The 26,296-nt window shown below is 29.6% G+C and overlaps 1 protein-coding gene across 2 annotated transcripts in view; it reads left to right on the top strand.

Annotated features, from left to right (window-relative positions):
* LOC111682821 (nuclear pore complex protein Nup88) overlaps positions 1–26,296 on the top strand; it is a 226,818-nt gene that overhangs the window by 179,742 nt on the left and 20,780 nt on the right. For both annotated transcript variants that reach the window (XM_046945790.1, XM_023444810.2), the window contains one exon: positions 9,725–9,894. In XM_046945790.1, coding sequence (XP_046801746.1) covers positions 9,866–9,894 — 29 coding nt within the window. In that variant the 5' untranslated portion in view covers positions 9,725–9,865. The remainder of the gene's footprint in view (positions 1–9,724; positions 9,895–26,296) is intronic.

Here is a 26,296-nt window from a genome sequence, read left to right as displayed (position 1 = left end):
CATTTAAAGGTCATATTTGTGTATATTTCCAAAGGACTCGTGTAATATCCTTCAATTTGTTTAAGTGACACACATTTTTCCCTAAGTACATTTTTGTCAATTTATATACGCTTTTTTTTGGCTTTTTTGTGTACTCTTTTCGTTAACATTATTAACCCAACAACCACACCTTTAAGTAACACACATGCATTTGCATGTTTGACAAATTATCCAGAAAAAATAGAAAAAAAATGAAAATAAAAGTAAAAACTACAAAGTTGAAGACAGAACAGAAAACAAAACCCATATACTTACATTAAACCAACATTTATTCATTAATTTCCATTTAATTAGTTTTTACGAAATCATACGAGAGAAAGAGTGCATTATTCCATTTGAAATGTTGTAGTTTTCGTTAAACTTTGTTGACGCCTTTTAATGATTTTTGCACACCCTAATTGTTTTTTTTTTTTTTTAATTTCACTCTATAGATAAACCTAATAGTGTATCCTTTAAAAAACTGTTTTGCTAATTAGTCGCTATAACAAACATTCAAATTTGTATTTAGTCTTTATTTTTTTCTAGCATATAGATAAAAATCGCTTATTTTTTAGTACTTTTTTTTTGTTTGTTTAACTTTCTCACCAAAGTGTAATGAAATAATTTAATTTATATTATTGAAAGGAAATGTACAAACAGACAAATGTTGTAAAACCAAAAAGTTTATGGTGTTAATGTGCTTATATGTGTTTTTATTTTTGTTCAAATGTATGTTTTACACATAAAACACTCCTATTTTTTCAGTGTTTTATAGTGCGTTTTTCCATTTTTTTATGTGCGTTTTAAACTTTGCATCTAATTAGGAAAATGTGTTTTTTTTTCTTCTAGGAATTTATATAAATCGGGGTAATTGAAAATAGAGTAGAAATTGCATGTTTAAGAGTAATTAGACATGTTTTGAAGTTAATTTTAAGTTTTATAAAGTTTTGCTTAATTGTATTTTTAGAGAAATATTTTAGAAACTAAAATCTAATTGAAAGCTTTTTGTTTTAATTGCCCTTAAATCATAAAACACTTCAAAAAATTAAAACTTATGTAACATGATTTACCGTTCGGAGAAACTGTGTGAAATTTTATAAAATATTTTTAAACAAAAATAATACCTATGTTTTAAAAGTTGTGAAATGTTAAACAACTGAAGTGTAAATTGTGAAGGTGCAAAGTCATTTTTGATACTTTGAAACTGTGTAAAACTTTAATTTATTAGCACTAACTTATTTATTGCTAAAATACTAAGATGCAATGTCTTTTTGTTCTCAATAAATCTGGAAATACTAAACAACAAAATTGGTACCAGAAACAACGGGGCCATTTAAAAGATAAGCTAGAGAATCCAATAAGGACTCTTGGAATAATGAAACTATGATCTTGGAGTAACCCTAACGAGAGAAGGTCACTAAGCCTCCTCAAAAAGAATGATGATATGTGTGAGTTGAAACACAGCAGACCTATACGAAATTGAACGTGCAGATTTAAAGGAATGTAGAGCATGTGGAGAGTACAGCGTAACTCGAAACACATTATTCACACATATTCTGTATACCTGTTATATAATTTAGTATATAAAACCAAACAAGGAAATACTGCAATTAATACGTTTTTATTAACAACATAAAATTTTGATCTCTGGATAATATTTTGAAATAAATTGTAAAAGCGAGTATAATAAAACATTTTTACATCATAATGGCTGAAATAATAAACCCAACGTACGCATAATTATTGACAATATGTAACATTAAAAATTTACAATAAAACACACATACTCACATGCCTCTTACATATTCATTTACATACAAAAATTATAACACCTGTTTACATTCTCTTAACTCTTGGCGAGAAACTAACTCATCTTTTATTGTTGCCCTTATAGTATTCTACTTGCTATATGTGTAGAGGAGTATTATGTGGCAGGAAAGAGTTTGTTTGAGTGTGTCGCTTGATGGTGTAATGTTTGTTTATGGGTTTTAACAATTAACAAAAATACAAATGAAAATACAAAATAAAAAGTTAATGTAAAATTATAATTATCTTATGGAAAAATTAAAACGAATGGAACGTACCGAAACGACTGAAACATTTGTTAATTTAAAATCTTGTTTAAACGGGTTTGTGGGGTAGAGGACAAGTAAAGAAATTTATAAGAAAACCGTATGATTATACAGCAACACATACTGTTTAATACTAACTTGTAGTAAAAAACAATCCCCAAAGTAATAAATATAAAAACAACCAAAAAATATGCCATAAAATTTTCAACAAAATGCCATTTAGCACTTGCTCATCATCTAACGGTTTAGTATTTAAACCCAATACAAGGACTTACTGTCTGTAGAGTTTAGTGGGCTGTTTGAATGGTTTGGTATCATCATAAGATTAGGCCACCAAATATGTGTTGTGTTTGTTGTTGTTCTATTTCTATTATGACTATTATTGACTACGTGTGTAGGCTGCTATTTCAACGTTGTTGTTCGAGCAGGAGTACATTGAGTAAATAACAAACAAATAATAAAAAGTAGAATCCTTTACCTCTAGCTTTGTTTGCTTAACAGTATTGTGAATAATGGGGTGACAATAATACATTTTGAACCCTTTTTTAAAAGCTAGTAGGTCCCATAAATTTTATATGTTGTATTTGCCTTTATTTACTACAACACACATACGCACATCAACATTATGGTTATAGTAGCGTTGCCAGTAGTGACAGTAATAATAATGAAAAAGCGCTATAAATATTGAGTTTTGTTCTATAGATGTTGTTCGTGATGGTCCATAGATATTACTGCAACAGTTTGTTAACCAAGTATTAGTATTGTTGTATCTATGCCATCATTCATTGCTATATAGGGATCCTTTTGCTTTATTTGAAGGTGTTCGTGTTGGTTAAGCGTTTTATTTGTAACGTTTAGGAGATGTTGTGGGGATTTAGCAAATGTTTTTGTTCAAAGATCTAATACAACTTAGTTTCAAGGGGAAATTTTTAAAAAAAATAGAACATTTTGGAATGTAGTGGAAATGAAGAAACGCATGACCAGTAAGAAATAGGCTGAATATAGTCTAATATAGTTCTGTGATTTCCTCGGAAACTGTAAATCAATTGACAATTCTAAAACATGAATCTCAATAAAAAAAAATATTTGTTTTTGTTCTCAATAAAACCACGGTCGGATTCCAAAAAAATAATATATCAATAATGAAAACTAAATCTTCATTCACAAATCATCTGAAAATTAAAGTGCAATGTATTTTTGTTTTAAATAAACATGTAATAAATTCGAAAATATTTTAAATTGTGATCACAAAATCTGTAGACAATTAATTTTTGTTCTCAATAAATTACGATCGCTTTTTTATTCCCCGAAAATTGCAAAAAACTTCAATTAATGAAAGCAGTGAAATAAACTAAAAAATCGATGATATGCGGATGTTATATAACATCGCTAATCTTAATAAATCAATTATTAATAAAAAGTGAATCCTTAATTATAAATCCTCTAACAAATGTTTTTTTTTCAACAAAAGTGTAATACTTTCGATAATTGTTAAAAATGTAATCACAAAATCTGTAGACAATTAATTATTGTTCTCAATAAATCACAATCAGATTCAACTCTAATTAAATAAAACAAACTTAACAAACTTCAAGTAATGAAGGCAGTGTTAAAGCTTTAAGGATCCATAAAACTGTTTAATTTTAAAGTAAAAGTGTGTTTCAAATTCTTCTATGCCGCTTAAAAAATCATCCTTAACATTACTTTAACTATAAACTTTGTTCAAAATGTAATATTTAAATACATTAATAGTGATGAAATGCGTTTTAAAAGTCATTTAGAAATTGTGTACATTCAAACCCACGCAACAAATAACAACGAAAAAAGATGTGTATATAACTAAATATGGGCCCATAATATCAAATGATAATTATCTAAAGTTCTAACTCGCCTTCACACATCTCCTCCCAACACTTTTTTCTAATTTTATCGTTTAATGTTTTAGGACTAATGGTGATTTGCTAGTGTTAATAATTTTTTAGCCATACATTATTTTTGGGAAAAACTCATAAAATACCTAAAACTAAGTATGACAAGGTATTTTTATGGCTCTTTCTATAGCAGTTTCTAGTTAAATATTACGACGAGTCGTAGTAAAGGATTAGGTGATGGTGGTAGTGGTGGTGTTGGTAGTGATGTTGTGGAGCAGGGGTTGTAGCTGTTGTTTATTAAAAAACATTAATTTCTTATTGTGCAAAAGTGGAAAATAATGTTTTGTTAATTACAATTTTTAGACATTATTATTTCTTTTTGTTTGTTGCTAAGAAAAAGAAATAAATTTCATACAAAAATTAAAATAAATTAATTTTGTGTTAAGGATTTGTTAAAGATTTAACACTAAATCACTTAGCTAAAGAAAGGGTTGCTTTAGTTAATTTAAACAACAACCCTTTTTTTAGTATGTTTATAAGTAATATAATTATGTCCACCTGATTGGTTAATACTGCGCCGGTCTTGTGTTTTTATATTGAATAGTCATCAAAAATCAATAGATTGATTTAGGGTCCTTTAAGGACAAACACTAACACATTTCATACTTATCCTATTAAATTCAACCAATCACAATACAGCTCAATAGTGGTTGGTTGTTGTTAGAGATTTTTCTTTTGGGTTTTTTTTGTGTTGGCTGCTTAAAAAATAAGTGTCCTTTTTTGTTTCGTTTTAGAAATCATTTATAAATATCATGTGCTTAATCATGAGTTTTATGCTCAATTTTCGTTTGTATTTTTTGCATAAATAAATAGCTCATTATTTAGTTAAAAATTGTTTAAAGGAACTTAACATTTATTTGGCTTTTTTTTAAATAATGTTTAAAAATCATTTTTTAAACATATAATTAATGTCTATATTAACATGTTTGTTTTTTTCTTTACTTTACCCTAGACCTTAGATCAAACTTAAATTCATACATAATCTACCCTCCCCATTTTTTAGAATTTTTTGAAACATTCTTTTTTTTTTTTTTTTGGTTATAAAACAAATACATTTTACATTTTTCACATATAAAGATTTGCTTTTGTCGCTTTAAAATTAATTGCAGGCAATTTTTCTAACTTAAAAAATTTTAAAAAAAGTTGTTACTTTTACAGGACATTTTATTTTATATATTTTTTTTGAACTTAAAAAAAATCATTCGTGATTTTTAAGTGCCACTATTTTTTAGGGATTTTTTTTATTTTTGCTTCATACCCATTATCTTAGTCATTTATTTTGCTGCTTATCATTCAAAACCAAACGTTGGCAATTGTTTGCTTTTTAGAAAAAAAATATTTCACAAAAAAATAAAGCATCTTTATAATAATTTTTGCTGCTTGTTTTATATATTCTCGCTCTATTTTTATGCTTCTATTCCTATTTCCCTTATTTTCCTTTATTTTTTATTTTAAAAAAGGACATGTTATGGAAATTAATGAAATCTATATGTCATTGTTTGTATTTGTTTAATCTTTTAGAGAAGTCTGGCTCTTACTGTGAGGATAAATTAATCAATTAATGATTTTATATTTAAATTTGTGACATAATTGATGGGAGGGTTTTAATGGGATCAATTTTGATTTAAAGATGTATTTAACGTGTAGCATTTATTAAAATTGTTAAAAAAAGGAAAATTAAAATCGTGGAAACTAGCATGTACTACAAGTACATGCTAGTTTCTTAAGGTCCCAAAGATTCATAGGAGCTTTTTGTGGTCCTAATGCTATATATTTGCTCCCTGTATAACCTATTTATAACGAAACTATTGCTCAATTCTAAAATCTGTAGTACAGGAAAGTCTCCCAGCTATACAGTGTTGTATAAATAACTTTATAATTCCAGTTGGACTACTGTTCTCAGGTCCATTGGTTCAGAATGCTAACATCTTTTTCTGAAATACGAAAAATTGGAATTAATCTCTAAGACCTCTTTACTTCACAGTGATCATATTATCTTGATCGTTGAATAGAAAATTAGTACGAGATCCCTTTACTTCTTAATCACTTTGGTTTTCAGATCCTAAGGTATGAAATATTAACATGTTTTCTGTTATATGAAAAACGACTTGGATCTGTAAGATTTCTTAACATTTTATTAATCATTTTATCTTGATCATTGTGATCGTCAAAAAAAAACATTAGTCCGAGTTTTCTTTACTTCTAGATCACATCTCTTCTTAGGTCCCACGGTTCGGGTACGCTAGAATGTTTTCTGTGATAATAATTTCATATTGATCATTGTGATCGTCAAGAAAACATTAATCTGAGTTCCCTTTACTTCTGGATCACTCCTCTTCTCAGGTCCCACGGTTCGGGTATGCTAGAATGTTTTCTGTAGTGCGAAATATGTCATTAATCACTAAGATCTCTTTATTTCATCGAAAAGAACATTGGTTCGAGATATCCTACCCATTAAAAGTTGCATTAGATTATTGCGAAAATTATGTGTTTAGATCCGGAGTTTTATTCTTTTCAGTTTTGCTTCTCTATCTCTAGATAGTATTCGGTTATATCATTGTTCCATTACTTCTCAACGATCATATATTCATGATCAGGATATAGATCATATAAAAATCATGTTTTTATCATTAAATTCATTTCAGATTTCTTTTGTTTTAATTTTTTATGCGATCTATATATTTTAGATGATCTTGATCTAAGATCTTTTTTTTCTTCTCAGTGGATATATTTTCATATTTACGCTAAAATCCTAAAAAAAAATCGTGTTTTTAGTTCATTTTGTTTTGTATTAGAATTGATCGGAGATTCCTTACTTCTCAGTGATCATATGATCTGCTATATATAAAAAATGATCTTTGAAATGACAAAAAAACATACATTAATAATTGAAAACAATTTCGTTATCTTTATCGTCTTCAAATTGATCTATATGATCAAACATATCCTATTTTGAAATAATACCAAAGCGGCCTTAGTTTACTTTAGAAATTTTGTAATACTTTTGTGAACTGAATAAGGAGTCTTCAGATTCCCCAATTTATTCATCCTTGGAACCCATAAAATTTATAATTGCTCTTTAAACTTTGTTTCTAGGAGCAGTTTGCCTCTACCATTAACCATTTCGATTATTATTATTTTAATTTTATATTACTGTCATTTTTTCTTTAATGTGTGTATGTGTTGGAACTTTTAAATGTGTGCGTATGTGTAGTGGTATTTGTAAATATTTTTCTATCATTAAAAATATTTTTTCTTGTGAACAACATCTTAATTACTCAAGATAAGCATGAAATAATGCCAAAGTCATGTAACCTTATCCATAATATACATTTGCTCTATCCCTAGAAAGTAGATAGGAAGATGTAGGCGGAGACAGTGGATAGTCTAAATAAAGGATTTAAAAAAAATTACAACTGATATAATGGAGCAACTAAAAACAAATTTCCAAAAAAAGTTTAATCTTCTATATAGTATTTCTATCAAAACATGTCCCTTTCCTTAAACTTCCACTGTTTCTTTAGTCATTAATATATGTGTATGTTTTTGACTTTATGACAATTAACTTGTAAAACAGTTTTTATTTTTAACTTTTTCTTACATTTCAGCGAATATATGAGTAGTATATTTATTTTAAGCTTCATAGACTTTATAACTCCTTCCAACACCACCATCACCACCAGCAGCAGCTAGGACATTGTTTAACTATACTCTTTTACATACACATGCCTTTGTGTCTTATTTTCTAAAGGATATTATAAATAATATTAAACTTTGTTGTTTTTTTTTCTTTCTTTATTATTCATTCATATAATTATCACACATGTATGTAAAATATTTTCGTTTATAACTTTTTTTGTGTTGTCTTTTGAATGCAAAAAAAAAAAAAAAAACAAAAAAAAAAAAAAACAAAAAAAAAATAAAAAAAGGATGTGAGTAAGCAAATAATGCTCATATCAGAAAAATTTTTATGAAAGTAATTTTCAGTTTTCAACTCAAGAAATTATATTTCAGTATACATTTTTATTATTAACCATAAACAAGATTAGAAGAAAGGCGGAGAGAGGAGAAGGATGAGATTAAATGGAGGAAGTAATGATAGGGGTTAATACAGGGAAAGAAAAGGACTAAAAAAAATTAAAAACACAAGGATATACACTTTAGTTTCTTAGTAATTCGATCGTAAAGGTCATGTGAGATCCCTTTAGATCTAAGTGATCGTATTTTCGTTATCATGTAAATTAAAAGAGAATATCATGTGAGATCTCTATACTTCTTAGTTCGACTAGTAAACAATATTGATCCGAGATATCTATACCTCTCAGTAATCATTATGAAATATATTATCCTTTTCAATTTTGCATTCCTTATTTGATAAAAACAAATCTATACTTCTCAATGATCATATTTTTTATCTCGATCAAGAAAAAGTCATTGATCCAAGATCTATTTTATTCTTTGTAATCATTATGTTTAATTTTATGAAAAATGTCCTTTTTTTTTCTTTAGATGATATGAAGTAGGATTGTAGTAATTAGATATTCATGATCGCAGGGAAAATTGCCTATACTTCTTACTGATCTTATTTCCATGATCGTAATAAAACTATTCTTTCAGATTTATTTGAAATACGTTTGAAAGGCAACAGTGATGTGATCTCTTTACTTCTTAATTAAGATGTAAAGATAACATTTTTATATTGCAGATTTTTATCTTTTCTGTTTGGGTTTTCTTTATTTAATGAAAAAAAAAATTAGATTGAACGCACATTACTTGTTTGCGATGAAGGAAAAAGCATTGATCTGAGATCTCTTGATTACTATGATGAAAGGAGCATTGATTCAAAATATCTGCTCTTCTTTTTTTTTCAGTGTGAGTTTTGTTAATTTGATCGTAATTTCATCGTAAGAGAGAATTGATCAAATCCTTTCTCTTCTCGTCGATCACTTGTTCCAAAATCTCTGCTCTTCTTTTTTCCAGTGTAAGTTTTGTTAATTTGATCGTAATTCCATTGTAAGATAGAATTGATCAAAACTCATTTTTTCTCGTTGATCATATTTTTATGACTACAATGAAATTTTCATGATAATCATGTTTTCATTTTCGTAATAGCAATGATCATAGTGATCATTAGTGATAGTGAAAATGTATTTTTAGATTTCTTCTCAGTTTGAGTTTTTTTTTTAATTTGATCGTACTTTGAATGTAAGAGAGCATTGATCAGATACCTTAACTTCTCAGTGATCATTTTCATCACAATGTCAGCAAAGCATTTGATTTAGTGTCCCATAAGGCTAACTTAATGCTTGCGCAGGAGCTTGTAGACTACATGTATTTTCTGAAACACAGTGAAATCCTTATGGAAATCATATTTTCAGTTCAAGTTCTTAAGATCGAAAAATGGAATTGATTTGAAATAAATTTACTTCTTTTATCGTTAGTTAAATTAAAATCTGATAACTGTACATTTTCTCTCTGTGTATTCTTTTTTCTAACAAGCAAATTATTGTTCCTTATTTAACTTTTCTCAGTGCGTGTGTGCTTTTTTTATACAAAAATACATAAAAATTTCTTAAACTCTTTTTATTTAATTTATAATTTGTATTTTTGTTAAAACAAAAGGAAATGATTTGTTTATTTGTTAAATTTGGCCTAAGGTTGTGTTAAAAAACTTTATCTACTTTTCTTTTCTTCTACTTACAGACTCTAATACCCTCCATACCCTTAAGTTTTGAAGTTGAACGTGTGCTGACATCCAATGAAGGTTCATTGATTGCCCTGGCAGGACCCCGGGGAGTATGTGTATTGGAATTGCCTAGACGCTGGGGTGCCAATGGGCAATTTATGGAGGGTAAAGCTAAAATTACTTGTCGGTAAGTTTGTTTCTTTTTTTTTCTTTCAAATCATATAGTCATTATTTTATACTTTAACTGTCATTATTCAGGCTTATTGTATTTAAGTATATTTTTTCTATATTTAAATATAAATGTCCTTATAAAAATGATAAACTGCATAGAAAGCTAAGAACGAGCGTCACATTTTTCTTCCACCTAAAGTTAATGCAGAAATTATAAACTTTTTTAAAAAGTCATTATTATAATTTAGTTTTTTTATGTTTTACTTTAAACTGTAGATGAAAAAAAAAATAAAAATGAAACTTTGTTGATGGTAACAGGTTAAGTTAAATATGGGTAAATGCATTTAGTTTATTTTATCTTACCTTCCTTATGTCATACTTTTTCTTTCCAAGATTTGTTTTATTTTTTTTTTCTCTCTCTCGTTATTTGACTAACGCAATGAAATCATGTTTAAAAATTTTGTGCTGTTGTTAGCACATCTGTTTTTTATTACTTTTAATTTGCCATTAATAAAGCATTTTGTTGAAGACGAAAAACGAAAATATATAAATTTCTACGTCTACTTTAACAAACATTAGTCACCTTTATGTACTTTTATGGGTGGTTGGCATCATACTTCATCAGCCCCCCCTTAATTTTTGTGGGTTATATTATCCTGCAGTAATTATATTGAAATTAGATGTTAATATTTAAAAAATTTAAGCAATTGGTCTATTGGTCTACAATGAATCAATTTTATTGACATTTTTATGGCAATTGCAGGGAAGTATTAAAAGCAAATGTTGTTGAGAGAAGTTTTTTTCTGGGCAATTTGTCTTTGTTTTTTTTTTAATTTTTAATGTTTAAAGAAAAACTTTTAAGTAGAAGTGATAAATGAAGATTTTACTTCTTTAGAATGGGCTCCCAACTATTAAATTTATGACTCAGCTGCTGTTTTAGAAGATAATAAAATATTAAACTTTTAACACAACATTTGCTTGAAGATAGAGATTTTCAGACTTGTGAAATCTCTCAGTCATTAGTCTAGTTAATAGCCTAGTCTTTATTCTGGAATATTGCTTATATATGGTCTGGACTATGGTCAGATTGAAAGTGTAGAATGGTCTATAAACTGGACTATAGCCTAGCTTACGGTCTAAACTACAAAGCTGTCTTTCGTCAGGACTATTGTAGGTAATAGCCTTGTCAATACTTTACACTATAGTTTGGGTTATAGCCTTGTATATAGTTCAGTTTTGTAAACTATAGTTCAATCATTAGTCTGGTCAATAGCGTAGTCTTTATTCTGGAATATTGTTAATATATAGTCTGAACTATGGTATGATTGTAAGTATAGAATGGTCTATGGTCTGGACTATAGCCTAGCTTACAGTCTAAACTACAAAGTTGTCTTCCGTTAGGACCTTGCCAACATTCTGCAGTATAGTTTGGGATATAGCCATGTATATAGTTTAGATTTGTAAACTATAGTTCAGTCATTAGTCTGGTCAATAGCCTAGTCTTTATTCTGGAATAATATTTAATATATAGTCTGGACTAGGGTCTGATTGTAAGTGTAGAAAGGTCTATAGTCTGGACTGTAGCCTGACTTACAGTCTAAACTCCAAAGTTGCCTATAGCCTTGTCAACATTCTGCACTATAGTTTGGGATATAGCCTTGTATATAGTTTAGACCATAGCCTAGTTATATAGTCATTGCTATAGCCTGTTATATAGTATCGCCTTGTTAATAGCCTGGTCTATAGTCTGGACTATAACCTTAACTATTGTCTGGACTATAGTCTTAACAATTGACCTTATGTATAGTTTAGTCTGTAGCCTTTTTTATAATCTGAACTATAGCCATGTCTATAGTCTGGACTATAGCCTTGTCTGGACAATAGTTTGGTTCATAGCATGAACAATAGTTTCGTCTATAGTTGGGACTATAGTTTAGTCTGCAGTCTGAGTTATAGCTTAGTGTATAGTCTGACTAAAGTTTAGTCTACAGCCTGGATTATAGCTCAGTCTGGACTATTGCTTAGTCTATAGTCTGGACTATATCATACCCTATATTCTGAGCTACAGAACTATAGCTTAGTCTATAGTCTGTACTACAAACTTGTCTATTGTCTGACCTATAACATTGTCTGATCTTTATCTCAATCGATAGTCTAAACTATTGTTTAGTCTTCATTCTGGATTATAGCTTAGTCAGAACTATTGCTTAGTCCATTGCCTGACTATATCTTATTCTATATTTTGTGCTACAAAGTATTCTTTCGCCCTTACTGTTGAGTAATCTATAGTCTGCGGACTAGTCTACAATCTGGTCTATGTCCTAGCTTTTCGTCTATTCTTTAGCATAATAGTTTTACATTCAATACTAAAAAATTTCTTTAAATTTTTATTTCTCATTGTACTGCTCTATTATTTAAAACTCGTAAAGACTTTGATTTCATTTAGTTAATAAATTCTTAAGCAGTTCTACCTCCTTCTCTTTCTTCTCCTCCCTTCCCTACACTAATACAGCAAATGCACTGATGACAGTAACGGACATCCTTTTAAAACAGTGAAAGGAGATTTGTTGTTTTTTTGTAAAAAATTTCGCGCAATATTTGATTCCTTTTACAATGGCAAATCATTGCATGAAGAAGGCTATAAAGCCTCCCATCTTATGCTTACAAAACATTTGCAATTTACCAAACCATAGACAATCCATTTGTTAAGACTACAAATACTTGTCGTCGTTTGACTACAGAGAAGTCTATTCAGAGAAAACTTTTCAAGTGCTTTGAAAATTTTTCGCAAAAAAAAAAAGAAAAATCTTCAACTCTTTATTATTGCTGCTATTGAGGAACAACAATTGCATTACAGCTGGTTGGTGTGTTAGTTGGGGGAGTAGTTTCCCCCTCCCCTCCAAAAAAAGAAAAGCTGATGATGTTTATAATGATGTTGCTAATGCTGCATAATCATACACAAACTAAAAATACATAAAATTTCGATTGCTCAGTTTGAATTTGTGTCTTCGTTTTTTTTTCTCTATTTTTCTTTTACAACGGAAGATGTTGGCTTATTTACTGTTGCAGGCCGTGGGGAGAGGGGTTTTGTAAAGTTCCATCAAGGATGTAAATTTTTGTTAAATTACAATAGAAATTACCACTTTTTCCCCCCTCTACCCCTGTCTAACCCTCTAAAATCTCTTTGCAAATACGCGCTTATTTTAATAATTTTTGTTATTATTGTAGAGGTAGAAAATTTGCAGAAATTTTTGTTTAACAAATTCTTAATAATGAAATACATTAAAATTACACGCCAGAATGGCTTAGAAATAGTCTCAACTTTGTTTACCTCCCTGCTATTACTGAAGTATGATAGAGGGGTACCAAGGGTTTTTTTTGTTCAACACAAAATTTATAAATAAAATTTTTGCAAAAGGTAACCAAAGTTTCAATTTTTTTATATTTTATATTTCGAAAAACTTTTCAAAAATATACAATAAAATATGAAAACAACGTGCAAAACAGCAATGTTTTCAAGCCTTTTTTTCCATGACTATTTTTTTTATTAACTCTTAACAACCAACCACGTTGTTGTCTTGTGTTCGAAAAGAAAAAAAAAGTTTATGATTTTTAACATTTTATGGCATTTTAGAGTTTTTCGATTTGCATAGCATAACAATTAATGTTAAAACCTTTAAGTTCTTTATATAACAAATTCTACCAAAAAAAGAAAAAAATGGCAAAAAGTAAAAACTCAAGTGTTTAACAGGCCTTTATTTCAAGTTCTTTTTTTTTCATATTCAAATAGTGACTTTGTCGTCTGTCTGCTTAACTGTTTCTTCTATAACCTGCCAAGTGTAAGTAACTGTTACAGTTTTTCCTTTACTTTAAGTGTTATTTAATTATATGCCACCAACGTAATACGTTTTTATTTATTTTTTCTTCAACAAAATTATTAATAAAATGTTGTCATTTTACCACCTTTAGGCCTCATTAATTTTTGTTGAAAATCATCACGCGAAAATTTGTTGATTTAGGTTGATTTTCTTTATAAAATTATGATAATTTCAAGTAAACAACCAAAGTCTTAAAGACTTGGTTTATCACGAATTTATCAGTTATATTTGTGTTTTTAACACTCACTCACCCTTTTGCTGCTTTACAAAAGAATCCTTTTTGTGCATAGTGTAAGTGTGTGTGTATGATGGGAGAAATTATTATCCACAAATATTATTGAGCTTAAGAAAGTGGAAAAACCAAAGTTTTATTAAAAGGATTAAAAAATACGAAGTATGTAAATTATTTTTAGAAAGTTAAATTGACAGAGAGGAAAAGGGTTGAGATTAACGAAAACACGCAACAGCGATAGTTCCGACTATCGACCAATCCTGATTATAAACTGTACTATATAGTCCAGACTTTAGTCTTGTCAATAGTCCAGACTATAGTCTTGTCTATGGTCCAGACTATAGTCTTGTCTATGGTCCAGACTATAGTCCAGTCTAGAGTCTTGTATATCATCTTGTCTATAGACCAGACTATAGTCTTGTCTCTAGTCCAGACTATAATCTTGTCTCTATTCCAGACTATAATCTTGTCTATAGTCCAGACCAGAGTCTTGTCCAAAGTCAGACTATAGTCTTGTCTATAGTTCTTGTATATAGTCCAGACCAGAGTCTTGTCTAAAGTCAGACTATAGTCTTGTCTATAGTTCTTGTATATAGTCCAGACCAGAGTCTTGTCTAAAGTCAGACTATAGTCTTGTCTATAGTTCTTGTATATAGTCCAGACTATAATCTTGTCTACAGTCCAGACAATAATCTTGTCTATAGTCCAGACTATAATCTTGTCTATAGTCCAGACTTTAGTCTTGTCTATAGTCCAGACTATAGTCTTGTCTATAGTCTAGACTATAGTCTTGTCTATAGTCTAGACTATAGTCTTGTCTATAGTCTAGACTATAGTCTTGTCTATAGTCTAGACTATAGTCTTATCTCTAGTCCAGACTGTAATCTTGTCTATAGTCCAGACTATAGTCTTGTCTATATTCCAGACTATAGTCTTGACTATAGTCTTGTCTATATTCCAGACTATAGTCTTGTCTATACTCTTGTCTATATTCCAGACTATAGTCTTAACTATAGTCTTGTCTATATTCCAGACTATAGTCTTGTCTATAGTCCAAACTATAGTCTTGTCTATAGTCCTGAATATAGTATTGTCTATAGTCCAGACTAAAGTCTTGTCTATAGTCCAGATTATAGTCATGTCAATAGTCCAGACTTTGTCTTCAGTCTAGCTAATAGTCTGGTCTAAATCTGTGTATAATTGTGTATAATTTGGTTTTTATTATAGTTTGTAGCTTGAACTATATTCTGATTAAAGGTCCTTGGTATAATCTGGCCTATAATTAGGACAGTAGCCCAACATTTCGACTACAGTTCCAAAAAATTAACAACTTCAAACAAAAAATTTCAAGATCACAAAAACATAAATAACAATTGCAACCTCTTCATGCCACAGAATATATTTATAGATATTTAAGGACCATAAATCTACTCATTAGTTGGTACTACACGCAATTAAACACAAATGGCTTTAGCAAATTATATTCCCAACAACAAGAAAAAAAACTATACACCTTGTGTTAAACTAGTAACTGCTCCTCCACAGCCAACTAGGCTCGCTAATAAATCCTTGAGAGTTTTCGAAAAAATAATAACAATAAAATATGAAACAAACAGAAAGAAACTTTATCCTCTTCTATACCTTTTTAAATCTAAAAAGCTGCAGCAAACAAAAGAAGGAAACATTGCCAAAATAATGTATTTGAAGTAGAAATTTGTCGTTGGCGTTCACATCCGTTTAAATGTTCATATTTTGTTTTTTTTCTTATTTTTAGCGTATATTTTGGGTGAAACAAATTTATAGCTTACAAAATATCACCTGTGTCGGTAGTTAGTTGAAAAAAGCACAATGTTGTAAATTTTCAAATAAAGTTTTTGGTTTGTTTTTTTGTATTCTTTTAACAAATTTTTATTATAAATTTGTTATAAATGTGTTTTTAAAATAATTTATTAATAAATAGATAGTTTGTTGTTAAAGAAACAAAATTAATGAGATATTAGTTGAAGTTTTTTATGGATAATGGTTTTTATATTAAGAGCAACAATCAATTTTAATCGGGTCTCGTCGTGGCATCAATAGGGACCAAGCAGAGTTACAAGCCGAAACGGCTCAAATTGGCTGCTGCTGTCCGTCGGTAATATTTTTCAAGCCGCGCCGACTTCTTTCGGCTCAAAAGCTAAGCCGGCTTAAAAAACATATATAGAGACAGGTTTCTATATAACAGACTATTATACAGAGATTTTTCAATATAATAAACGCTTATAAGGTCAATTTCTGAAGAAAAGTTTAAATTGAGCCGACAATTTAGCCGCCGCGATATTTTCTATAATAAGCCGCCGACCTAAAATGGTTACGCCGTCTCCGCCGATCATTTTGCATCGGCTTGTATCTCTGGGACTAAGCCCATTGATTCTATGACCCGACAACAATTATCTACTATACACCATTTCCCGACAGCCGGTTATACTTAAAGGAATGACCCGAATTTTTCGGTCAAGGGCTGTCAACCCCAGCAACAACAATACAATCTACTATACATCCCGAAGACAAATATTAACTAAGTCCATAAAACAAATCTTTACGCTATACACTTTCTATCTTTATACTGCAGCGATCTAAGGAGATATTCAAGAAATTATTGACAACTAACAAAAATACCGCAAGAAGATTTTGGAAATATAGCATTCGAGAATTATTATCTTGTGGGAAAGAGTTCATGGTTTAAAGGATAACAAAACTGACAATAAAAGCTTTCAAACTATTTTTGATTATCTGTCAATTTTAGCATAAACCTACTTCGCATATACTTTTTACTGTCCCCTTTTCATATTCCCGAAAAAGAGCAGATTAGCTACTTTTGTTTATGGCATTATTAAAAAGTTTATGTTTAAAATAATAATCAAATTTCCTGCCAACACACTAAAATATTCAAATTCAAAACAGCATCATCAAAATATTATAGAAATATATAAAATAATAATCGTAATGACCAACCGTGCCTGAAAAATTTAATGTGTCAGCGGAAAAAAATAACGAATAATCATCAGTATATCCAAAAGGCAGTCTTCAACAACATCGCAAACTCAACTTAAGCAATGTAAAGACGTTAAAGTTAAGAAAATGTCACCATTTCTATGCTAATCGAAGTAATTTGACAGTTATTGTAATGTCAAATGAAATTACCTGATATCAGCAAACACAAAACGAACGTAGTAAAAAGTTACCTCAAGTAGCAGTAGTTGTAAATGGGTGGCTGGTGGTCTATAATCAGAAAAATTTTGTTTTTTTTTTTTCATAAATTACAGCAACAACACAAAAATATAAATTTGAATATTTTAATAATTGAAAATGGGAGTGGGTGTAAGTTTAGGCATTTGGCTTTTGAAAATTTCCTTAGCTAGAGATTATGATGTTTTCAAATGTTAATAAAAACCATTTTCAGTTATTACTTTGCAACGAGACACAACAATTTTTTGATAGTAACGAAAAGAAATTTTTTGAAAATTTAAATTTTATTTTATAAAAACCCAAACTCATCATAAACTGGCGGGTGAGTTAGGAAGTGTTAGCGAGACTTCTCATACAGGTAGCATATGAAAGTGGTTGGTGAGTTGTGATGATTATTCGAAATGTTTAAGAAGTCAAAGGTTTTTAACTTTACTCTTAAGAAAAAAATAAAATTGTGCGTTGTGTGTGTCTTTTTATGTTTCATTAATATGCGTAATATTTTCTCTGTTTAGTGTCAATTGAGTTTCCAAAAATTTTAAATAGACTTCTTATATCTTGATGTTTTTCTATCTATGGTTATGAATACATATAAATATATTATTTTTATGTTGATAGAAAAAAAGGGGTGAAAATTATAAGATAAAAACAGAGGGGTAATTATTGTGTGGCATTTAATGATGAGTCGGATAACATATCTTTTGTAAGAGAGTCGGCAACATGTTCTAACTTAATTTTGCTCTGTAGTGCAGTCTTAAGTTTGTCTAGTCTATAGTTGGGTCCTCAGCCTAATCTGTAGTATGGAAAATAGACTAGTCAGTATTATTTCTAAGACTATATACAGTACTATAGCCTAGTCTAAAATCGAGACTATTGGCTATTCTTAAGTCAGGACTATAAACTGATCTAAAATCTGGACAGGAAAGCAATATTTTTCGTCTCAACTTTTGCTCTATAGCCCAGTCTTTAGTTCGACCTAGTCTATAATCAACCGATAGTCTATAGACTTGTTTAGTCCTGGCTATATCTATATATAGTCTGGACTTTATACTATTCTATATTCTAGTCTATACTCTGGACTATATACCTGTTTATAAACCTAAGTCTATTCTATAGCCTGGACTGTATACTTGTCTTTACCGCTAGTTTTTAGACTAGTTTAGAGTTTGTCTGAACTATGTTATAGTCCACAGTCTAGACAGTAGTAGTCTATAATATGGGATATAGATTGTAAAGTGGACTATATTCTAGCCTATGGTCTAAACTATAGCCTAGTCTAGTTTAAAATCTTGTCGACATCCTGATCTACAGTATGAATTATAGTCTATAGTCTGAACTGCGTTATAGTCCATAGCCTGAACTGCATTCTAGTGTTTAGTATGGACTTCAGTAGTCTATAGTATAGAATATAGTTTATGGACATTTTACTAGTCTACAGTACCATGGTCTATAGTTTGAACTGCGTTCTAGTCTATAGTATGGACCTTATCGTAGTCTATAGTATAAAATATAGTTTATAGTGTGGACTTTATACTACTCTATGATCTATAGTCCATTATATAATATTGTCGACAGTCTAATCTATAATCTAGATCACAGCCTTGCATATAGTATTGTCTCTAACCCATTCTATGGTCTGGCCTTCAGTAAAGTTGACAGTCTGGACTTCATTTTAGACATTAGTCTAGTAATCAAATAAAGTATTCTGAAATGGGCCGAAATTAATGACTACTACATATTGTTCTGATTACATAGAAGTAGTCTAGTAACGTCTAGTTATAGTCTAGATCACAGCCTTGCATATAGTATTGTCTCTAACCCATTCTATGATATGGCCTTCAGTAAAGTTGACAGTCTGGACTTCATTTTAGACATTAGTCTAGTAATCAAACAAAGTATTCTGAAATGGGCCGAAATGAATGACTACTACATATTTGATTTGATTACACAGAAGTAGTCTAGTAACGTCTTATTAATAATGTGTTCTAATTCAGAAGTCGACTTCTTCGTAAATATATTGGAAGATTTAGATTTTACAGAGTGAAGCATTTCTTTCTAAAAATTTGCAGTGATCTCAAAGTCTTCTTGAGTTGTCACAATAATGTAAAAAAAGTTAGATTTCTGAAGTTCTGTCTGTTTAAAAAAAAAATCGGGGAAAATTCTTAATACATACTACACAGCTTTTATATTTGTTTATTCAAGTTTTCTTTTATGTTTTCAAATTGAAATTCATCTATTTTTTTCCAAATTTCACTTAAAAATTGCCACAAAAAATAGAAAAACATCTGTGTTTAACCCTTTTCCTTTTTCTGCCACTATAACCCCTGACAATATGTTTCCAAAAAAAAAAAATAGACAGGGACTACAAATATAATCTTTATTTAATATTTAATCCAGTGTAGTAGCCGGCCACCGCGGCTGTTTACGGAAACAACAAAATGACAATTAAAATATGTGGGCATCATGTTTAATTTTTTATTTACACACAAATAAAATGAGAAAAAAACACATTACAAAAGTAATATTATTAAAATAAAAAGCAAATCTACAAAACGCACAAATAATATCAACGGAAATGTCCTAAAAAAGGATTAATACAATCAAATCACCTTTTTTTTGGCAAAAAAAAACGAACCTCTAACTTACCCCCAAAGTAAAAATCTTCACAAAAAGAGGCTGTTACTGCAAATAAAAATTCATGTATTTCAAAAAAAAAAAAAACTGCTGCAGTTACACGTACAAATCTGTTTATGTTTGTCTTGTCTATCCACGGAAATAAGCCCTGTTCCTATATTTGAAATGCCTAGATATCCTGTGTAAATAGCTGGATTTTTTTTTAAAGAAAAGGGTTTTTTAATTTGCAATTAGTTTAGACTTAGTTATACTTAATTGCGCTAATTACATTTAATCAAGCTTATTTGAAATGCCTGCTCTTTTTTATGTTTTTTTCATTCTTTGTTTCTATTTTACCTTTATTTATAGTTTGCATAAATATTTCTAATTTTCTAAGGGTAACAAATTTTATTGTTATTTTGAGAACAACAACAAATAGAAAACAAGTGATATATTAATGATAGAGAGTTACAATAACAAAAAAGCGGAATATTTATACAAATTATATCAATAAATTTAAGGAAGTAATTAATTACCCAACAAAAGCTTTCATTAAAATGCTAAAAATTTACTTATACAAACATTTTAAGTCATTATTTTAATATGATGATGTCATTGAATTGCTTACAAGTAATTAGAGCAGTCAGTTAGTCTCAGTTTTGACAACGAAAACTTTTCTGGACAGAGGTCTGATGCAGTCAGATTGAATTCTGTAATGCTCTATTTCCTAAAGGTCTGTTCTTGACTGTGGACTCATGTACCAATATCTCAAGATTCTGACATTTAACATTCATGCCAATGACAACTCTAATGTAAATGTTATATTTAGTCTCATTGTTTTGGCCACCAAAACTTTTCTTAACTGAAGAACTCTAATGCCAATATCTTGTGAGGTTTGATTAGGGCAGATTGAAAAGTTTAATGCACATTATCTCACAGCTCAATCTCTCAAATGTCTTTACGATAATCATACAAATATTCAGATTGAAAAGTATAATGCACATCATCTCACAGCTCAATCTCTCAAATGTCTTTACGATAATCATACAAATATTCATTTACACTCTTCGTTTATGAAAACGTAAGAATGTTGTAATTATTCTCATTGTTTTGTCAACCAAAACTATTCTTAACTGATGAACTCAAGTACCAATACCTTTAGAGGTCTGATTAGAGAAGATTGGAAAACGTAATGTACAACATAATACAACTCAATCTCTCAAACGTCTTTACGATCATCATACAGATTTTTTTTACACTCCTCATTCATGAATACGTAAGACTGTTCTTGACTGAGGAACTTAAATGACAATATCTTTGCGGTCTGATAAGAGAAGATTGGAAAACGTAATGAACAACATCATACAACTCAATCTCAAAGAAGTCTTTACGATCTTCATTTACACTCCTCGTTTATGAAAACGTTAGAATGTTGTTTTTAGTCCCATTGTTTGGGCAACCCAAACTGTTCTTGACTGAGGATCTCATCTTCTTTCAAGATATGTCTTATTAAGGCAGATGGTAAAGGAAATACTCAGGATCTCACAACTAAATCTCTCAAATGTCTTCACGATCATTATACAACGATTCATTTATACTACTCCTTCGTGAAAACGTAAATTTTCTATTTTCTCTAAAATCCAATGGATCTAGATTCTAGAACAATGGATCCAATGTTGATCATTGGGATGGTAGAATAATTGCATTGTTTATGTAAAGATTTTGAAAACGAGATTTATTTGCTCTGACAAAGAAACAAATAGTCGTTTGTAAACGAAGAGATGAAGTCCTCCAATTCATTGATGCATCTTAATCTATTTTTATAAAAAAAAAACTCATGAAAATATATCTCCTATAAATGTCTTTCAAATTCCAGACATATTGCAAAATTTTTAAATTTCTACTTAATTACATTCGCGAACGATTTGAAAAAGAACATTCTTCGTTTCTCAACTTTAAAGTGCCAAATTTTTAAAAAGACATTTGATGGTTTCATAATTCTTAAAATTTAATTATTATATTCTTTACAATTTTCATTTCCCCTTTTCTCACTCTATACACTGCCAAAAAATATTTGCAACAATTTAGTTAAACATTTCTCTTATATTCTCTAACACCTTGATTAATGTCTATACCACCGGTACCTGTTATTTATAAGAATTTTGTAAAATTCAACAACAATTTATAAAGAATTTTTGTTCCAAAACGAAAAAACAGAAAAAAAAATCACAAAATAAATGCTTTACTATTATTTTGGCGAAATTCCACTAAATAAGCAAAACACAAGTAGGATTAAATAAATAAAGCAAAAATGTGAATGAAGAAAAAAAAACTACTAAATGAATGACTGACAAAAATATGAAGAAACCTAAAGGATTTAATGGCACATTAAGAATTTTATTGCCATACAAATGTAAAGTATTCACAACTGTTAGTATAACCTCACCTCAAGCTCACGTTTAACTCCTTTCCTCCTTTCACTCTCCTGGCATTTTATTACAAATCCATTGTCTATAAACCAAAAATGAAGATGCTGTTGATGATGATGATGACAATTTTTGGTGGCCTGTTTAATGCGAAGTAAGCACTTCCTCCAGCTACCAAAAAACAAATACAACACAACTTTGTCAAGTCAATGTTGTAAGAGATAAAATTAAATAAAAAAACTCAAACTGATGGCATTTTTGTCAAGTTTAGCATAAAATGACATTTATTATGTTTCACTTTTGAAAGGTAAGAGTTAAAAACTGGTTGTTTGTTTGATTCTAAAAGTATTAGTAAGGGCATAAAGGGGGGGAAGGGGGGTGTGTTGATATTATTAAAAATTTGTCAAGGTGTTGTTGTTATCTTAAAAATTTCGCGGTGGCCAAAATAGAATTACTCCACTTTTAAAATGACACTTTTATTTTAATGAAATTAATTTGTAGTCAAGAAATTGTCTTTCTTTTTATTATTAGTTATGTAAAGAATACTTTAAATATTTGTCTCTAAAGCTATTTTATTATTAATGTCAATCATACTTTTTCAAATAATAATAAAACTTTAATCCCTTCGTCCCTCCCCCATAAAAACTCTGTTCAGAAAATCATTAATTATACTTTTTTTTTTTGTAAATTTTAGCTTGTTTTACACCTGTTTTTATTACTTTAACATTTTTTTGTCGTTTTCCCAAAATATTGTTAATAATTTCGATACTTATGCTTCGGCACGTTTCTCATTGGCTTTTGAATAATCAAAAAAGGATTTACCTAACGCTAAAACACTTTAGAGTTTGTTGGCATGTATGTGTAGACTCCCTCCCCTCCTCCTCCTAAAGTATGTTCTGATTGTTTGTTATCCTTTGCAAAGAAAACATTGTGTGACAAAAAAAAAAAACGCCAATTTACCGCCAAATTGTTGTCCTCTAAATGCTGGCATATTGGTTGTTTTGTTGTTGTTGGCTCCTTTTTAAACATCCACTCAAAAATTATTAATTTACATTGCGGTTTATTGAAAATTTTATTTGATTTTTGGTTAAAAGTGTTCTCTTTTGCAATGTTTTGAAGGGTTTACTTTAAGTTGCGATTAAAAAAAATAAACATTATAAAGGTCTGTGATTAAAATTTAAGGTCTGCAAAGGTCATAGTCTAATCTACAATCTAAACAATAGGCTAAACTTCTGCCTTTACTATAAACAGGCTTTGAATACATGATTATAGATTAGATAAAGAGTCCAGACTATAACCTAGACTGTAGTCATTACTAGTATAGACTATGAACTATTCTACAGTCTGCACTGTAGACTATAGACTAGACCGGACTATATTGTTGTCCAGACTATAAACTCTACTACAGTCCAAACTATGAACCATACTGCAGTCCTGACTACAATTCAGACTATATATACCTATAGACTAGACTATAGTTTATACTATAGAGTAGACTGTAGTTCATACTATAGACTAGACCTAAGTCCATACTAAAGACTAGGCTATAATTCAAACTATAGAGTAGATTATAGCCCATATTTAAGAATATGGGCTACACAATAAAATATAGACTATAGTTCAGGGTATAGTTCAGATTATAGACTAAACTTCAGCTAGTTCAGATTATAAGCAGGTTATAAACCAGACTATAGACTATACTATACTTCAGATTATAGACTGTAATTCACTATTGTCAAGACTAAACTGTAGGTTAGACTATGGACCATCTGGATTAAACTTTATAGACTTCACTAATCCATTCTGAAGACTAGAATCTATTTCAGTCTATAGTCCAGATTATAGATTAAACTATAGTACAGACTATAAGCCACAGACTACGATCTAGACTAATATAGTCCGCTTTATATACTAAACTACAGACCAACCTATCCAGCAGCTTATAAACCCAACTATTGACTAGACTATACTTCAGATTATAAACTAGACTATAGAAAACGATAGATTAAATTATATAGATTATATAGAATAAAAGACTAAAGTGCTACAGATTAAACTGTAGCACGGACTAGGTTCCAGACTATAGTTTAGACCAATCTATAGTGTAAACTGGAAATAGACTTTCGTCCATACTAGAGACTACAATATCGTCCACTTCGTAGAGCCAAACTTCTAACTAGTCTTTGGTCCAGATTATAATCCAAACTATGGTAAAGACTTTAGACTAGACTATAGTCCAGACTATGATTTTAGTAAAATTTGCATTATATTATCTGTTAAAGGAGTAACTTAAACACAAGTCTCTTTACCGCTACTGCTGAAATAAATATCTCAAACTTTAATTTTCTTAGTTCCTAGAACCACTTCCTAGCGCCTTTTCCACCCAACTCCTCGTTTTTTTTTATAATTTATGCATGTATGAAAAGAGTATTTAACATAAGTAATATTAATACCATTTTTTTATAATTTATAACTGAACGCATTCGGTTCTTTTTTTTCATCCTATTCCTTTCAAGCACTTTTTTAAAAATATGAATAAAAAAAATTTACAAATATATTTTATTTAGAGGAAACTGTAAAGAAAAAAAGAAATGTAAACGTGGCCAGCACAGAAAAAAAAACATGATCCTTTTTCTGCTTAATATGCGAATGTGGTAGAATAGAAATGGGAACGAGATAGAAAAAAAAAATACTGTCATTTGTAATTTAAGCAAAAAGCTTATAACTCAAACCTATAATATGACCAGATGAGTATAGTCCGTTTGTTTTGTTTCCTCTCCCTCAAGCTCAAACTCAACGCCATCCGCATTGGCCGCAATTTGTAGCACATATGGATTTCGTTGAATTTTTTCTCAATATGAAATTAGTATTTCTCGTTTTATTTTTCTGTGTTTTTTTGTTCTCTCGTAATGTTTCATTCATTTATGTGATTTTTTTCGTATAATGTTAGCAAAACTTACATGATGTCGTATCATCATAACAAGATTGTAACTGTATCTTTTTTTCTTCTTTACAGTTATTATGGTCCTTCTAACCAGCCACGCCACGCCTTTTGTAAATGATTTCTAGTTTTTTATATTTAAAACGACATGTTAAAATAATTTAGGTAGCGTATTTAGTTAATCAATAGGTTGGTAAGAAAGATAATAGCAGTTGCTCAGGAATTTCACTTAATGGTCCTTTGGTTTGGTTTAGTTGAATTTAGTTAAGACATGAACCAGAAAAGAATCTCTTAAGTCTGACTAAACTATAGTCAAAACTAAAGACTACAATATAGTCCTGGCTATATCTGACAAAAGACTAGACTAAAGACCAGAAAATAGAACAGACTATAGACTAGAATATAGTCCATATTACAGACTAAACTGTAGTACAGATTATAGACTAGGATACAGTCCAGTCTATAGACTGAAATATAGCCGAGACTATAAATTAGATAGTAGTCGAGACTATAGACTAGCAGAGTATGGTTCGGACTATATATATAGAGTAGATTATAGACCAGAATATATAATGGACTAAAGTCCAGACTAGACTGTAGGCCATATTACAGACTAAACTGTAGTACAGATTATAGACTAGGATATTGTACAAATTATATACTTGGATATAGTCCAAGTACTGAAATATAATAGTTCAGACTATAAATTAGACAGTAGTTCAGACTATAGAGTAGATTATAGACTAATTCATAGAATGGACTCAAGTCCAGACTATAGACAAACTTGTAGTCTAGAGCTGTTTATATTAAGAAGATAGTTAGCAAAGACATACACCTTAATGAGCTGATTATTTTAAATATCTTTAAGAACCTTTAAAAGTTAGTTTTTCATATCATGAACATCAACCAAACGCGTGAAAGAGGATCCTCAGCACAGAAGCAAACATTGAAAAGAGTTGTATTCTAATATAAAGCCTTCTTTGTTAATGAAATAAGATTCTGCAGTAGTTTCACCAATTCGTTGTTGACTCTTTCATTTCTTTATAATTTTTTCTCTAAGTTTATCATCATTATTATTTCTTTGCCTGAGCATAAGTAGTAGC

This window comes from Lucilia cuprina, chromosome 3 (genome assembly GCF_022045245.1).
Source record: "Lucilia cuprina isolate Lc7/37 chromosome 3, ASM2204524v1, whole genome shotgun sequence".
Taxonomy (NCBI): Eukaryota; Metazoa; Arthropoda; class Insecta; order Diptera; family Calliphoridae; genus Lucilia; species Lucilia cuprina.
This window is presented reverse-complemented; position numbering and strand designations above follow the sequence as displayed.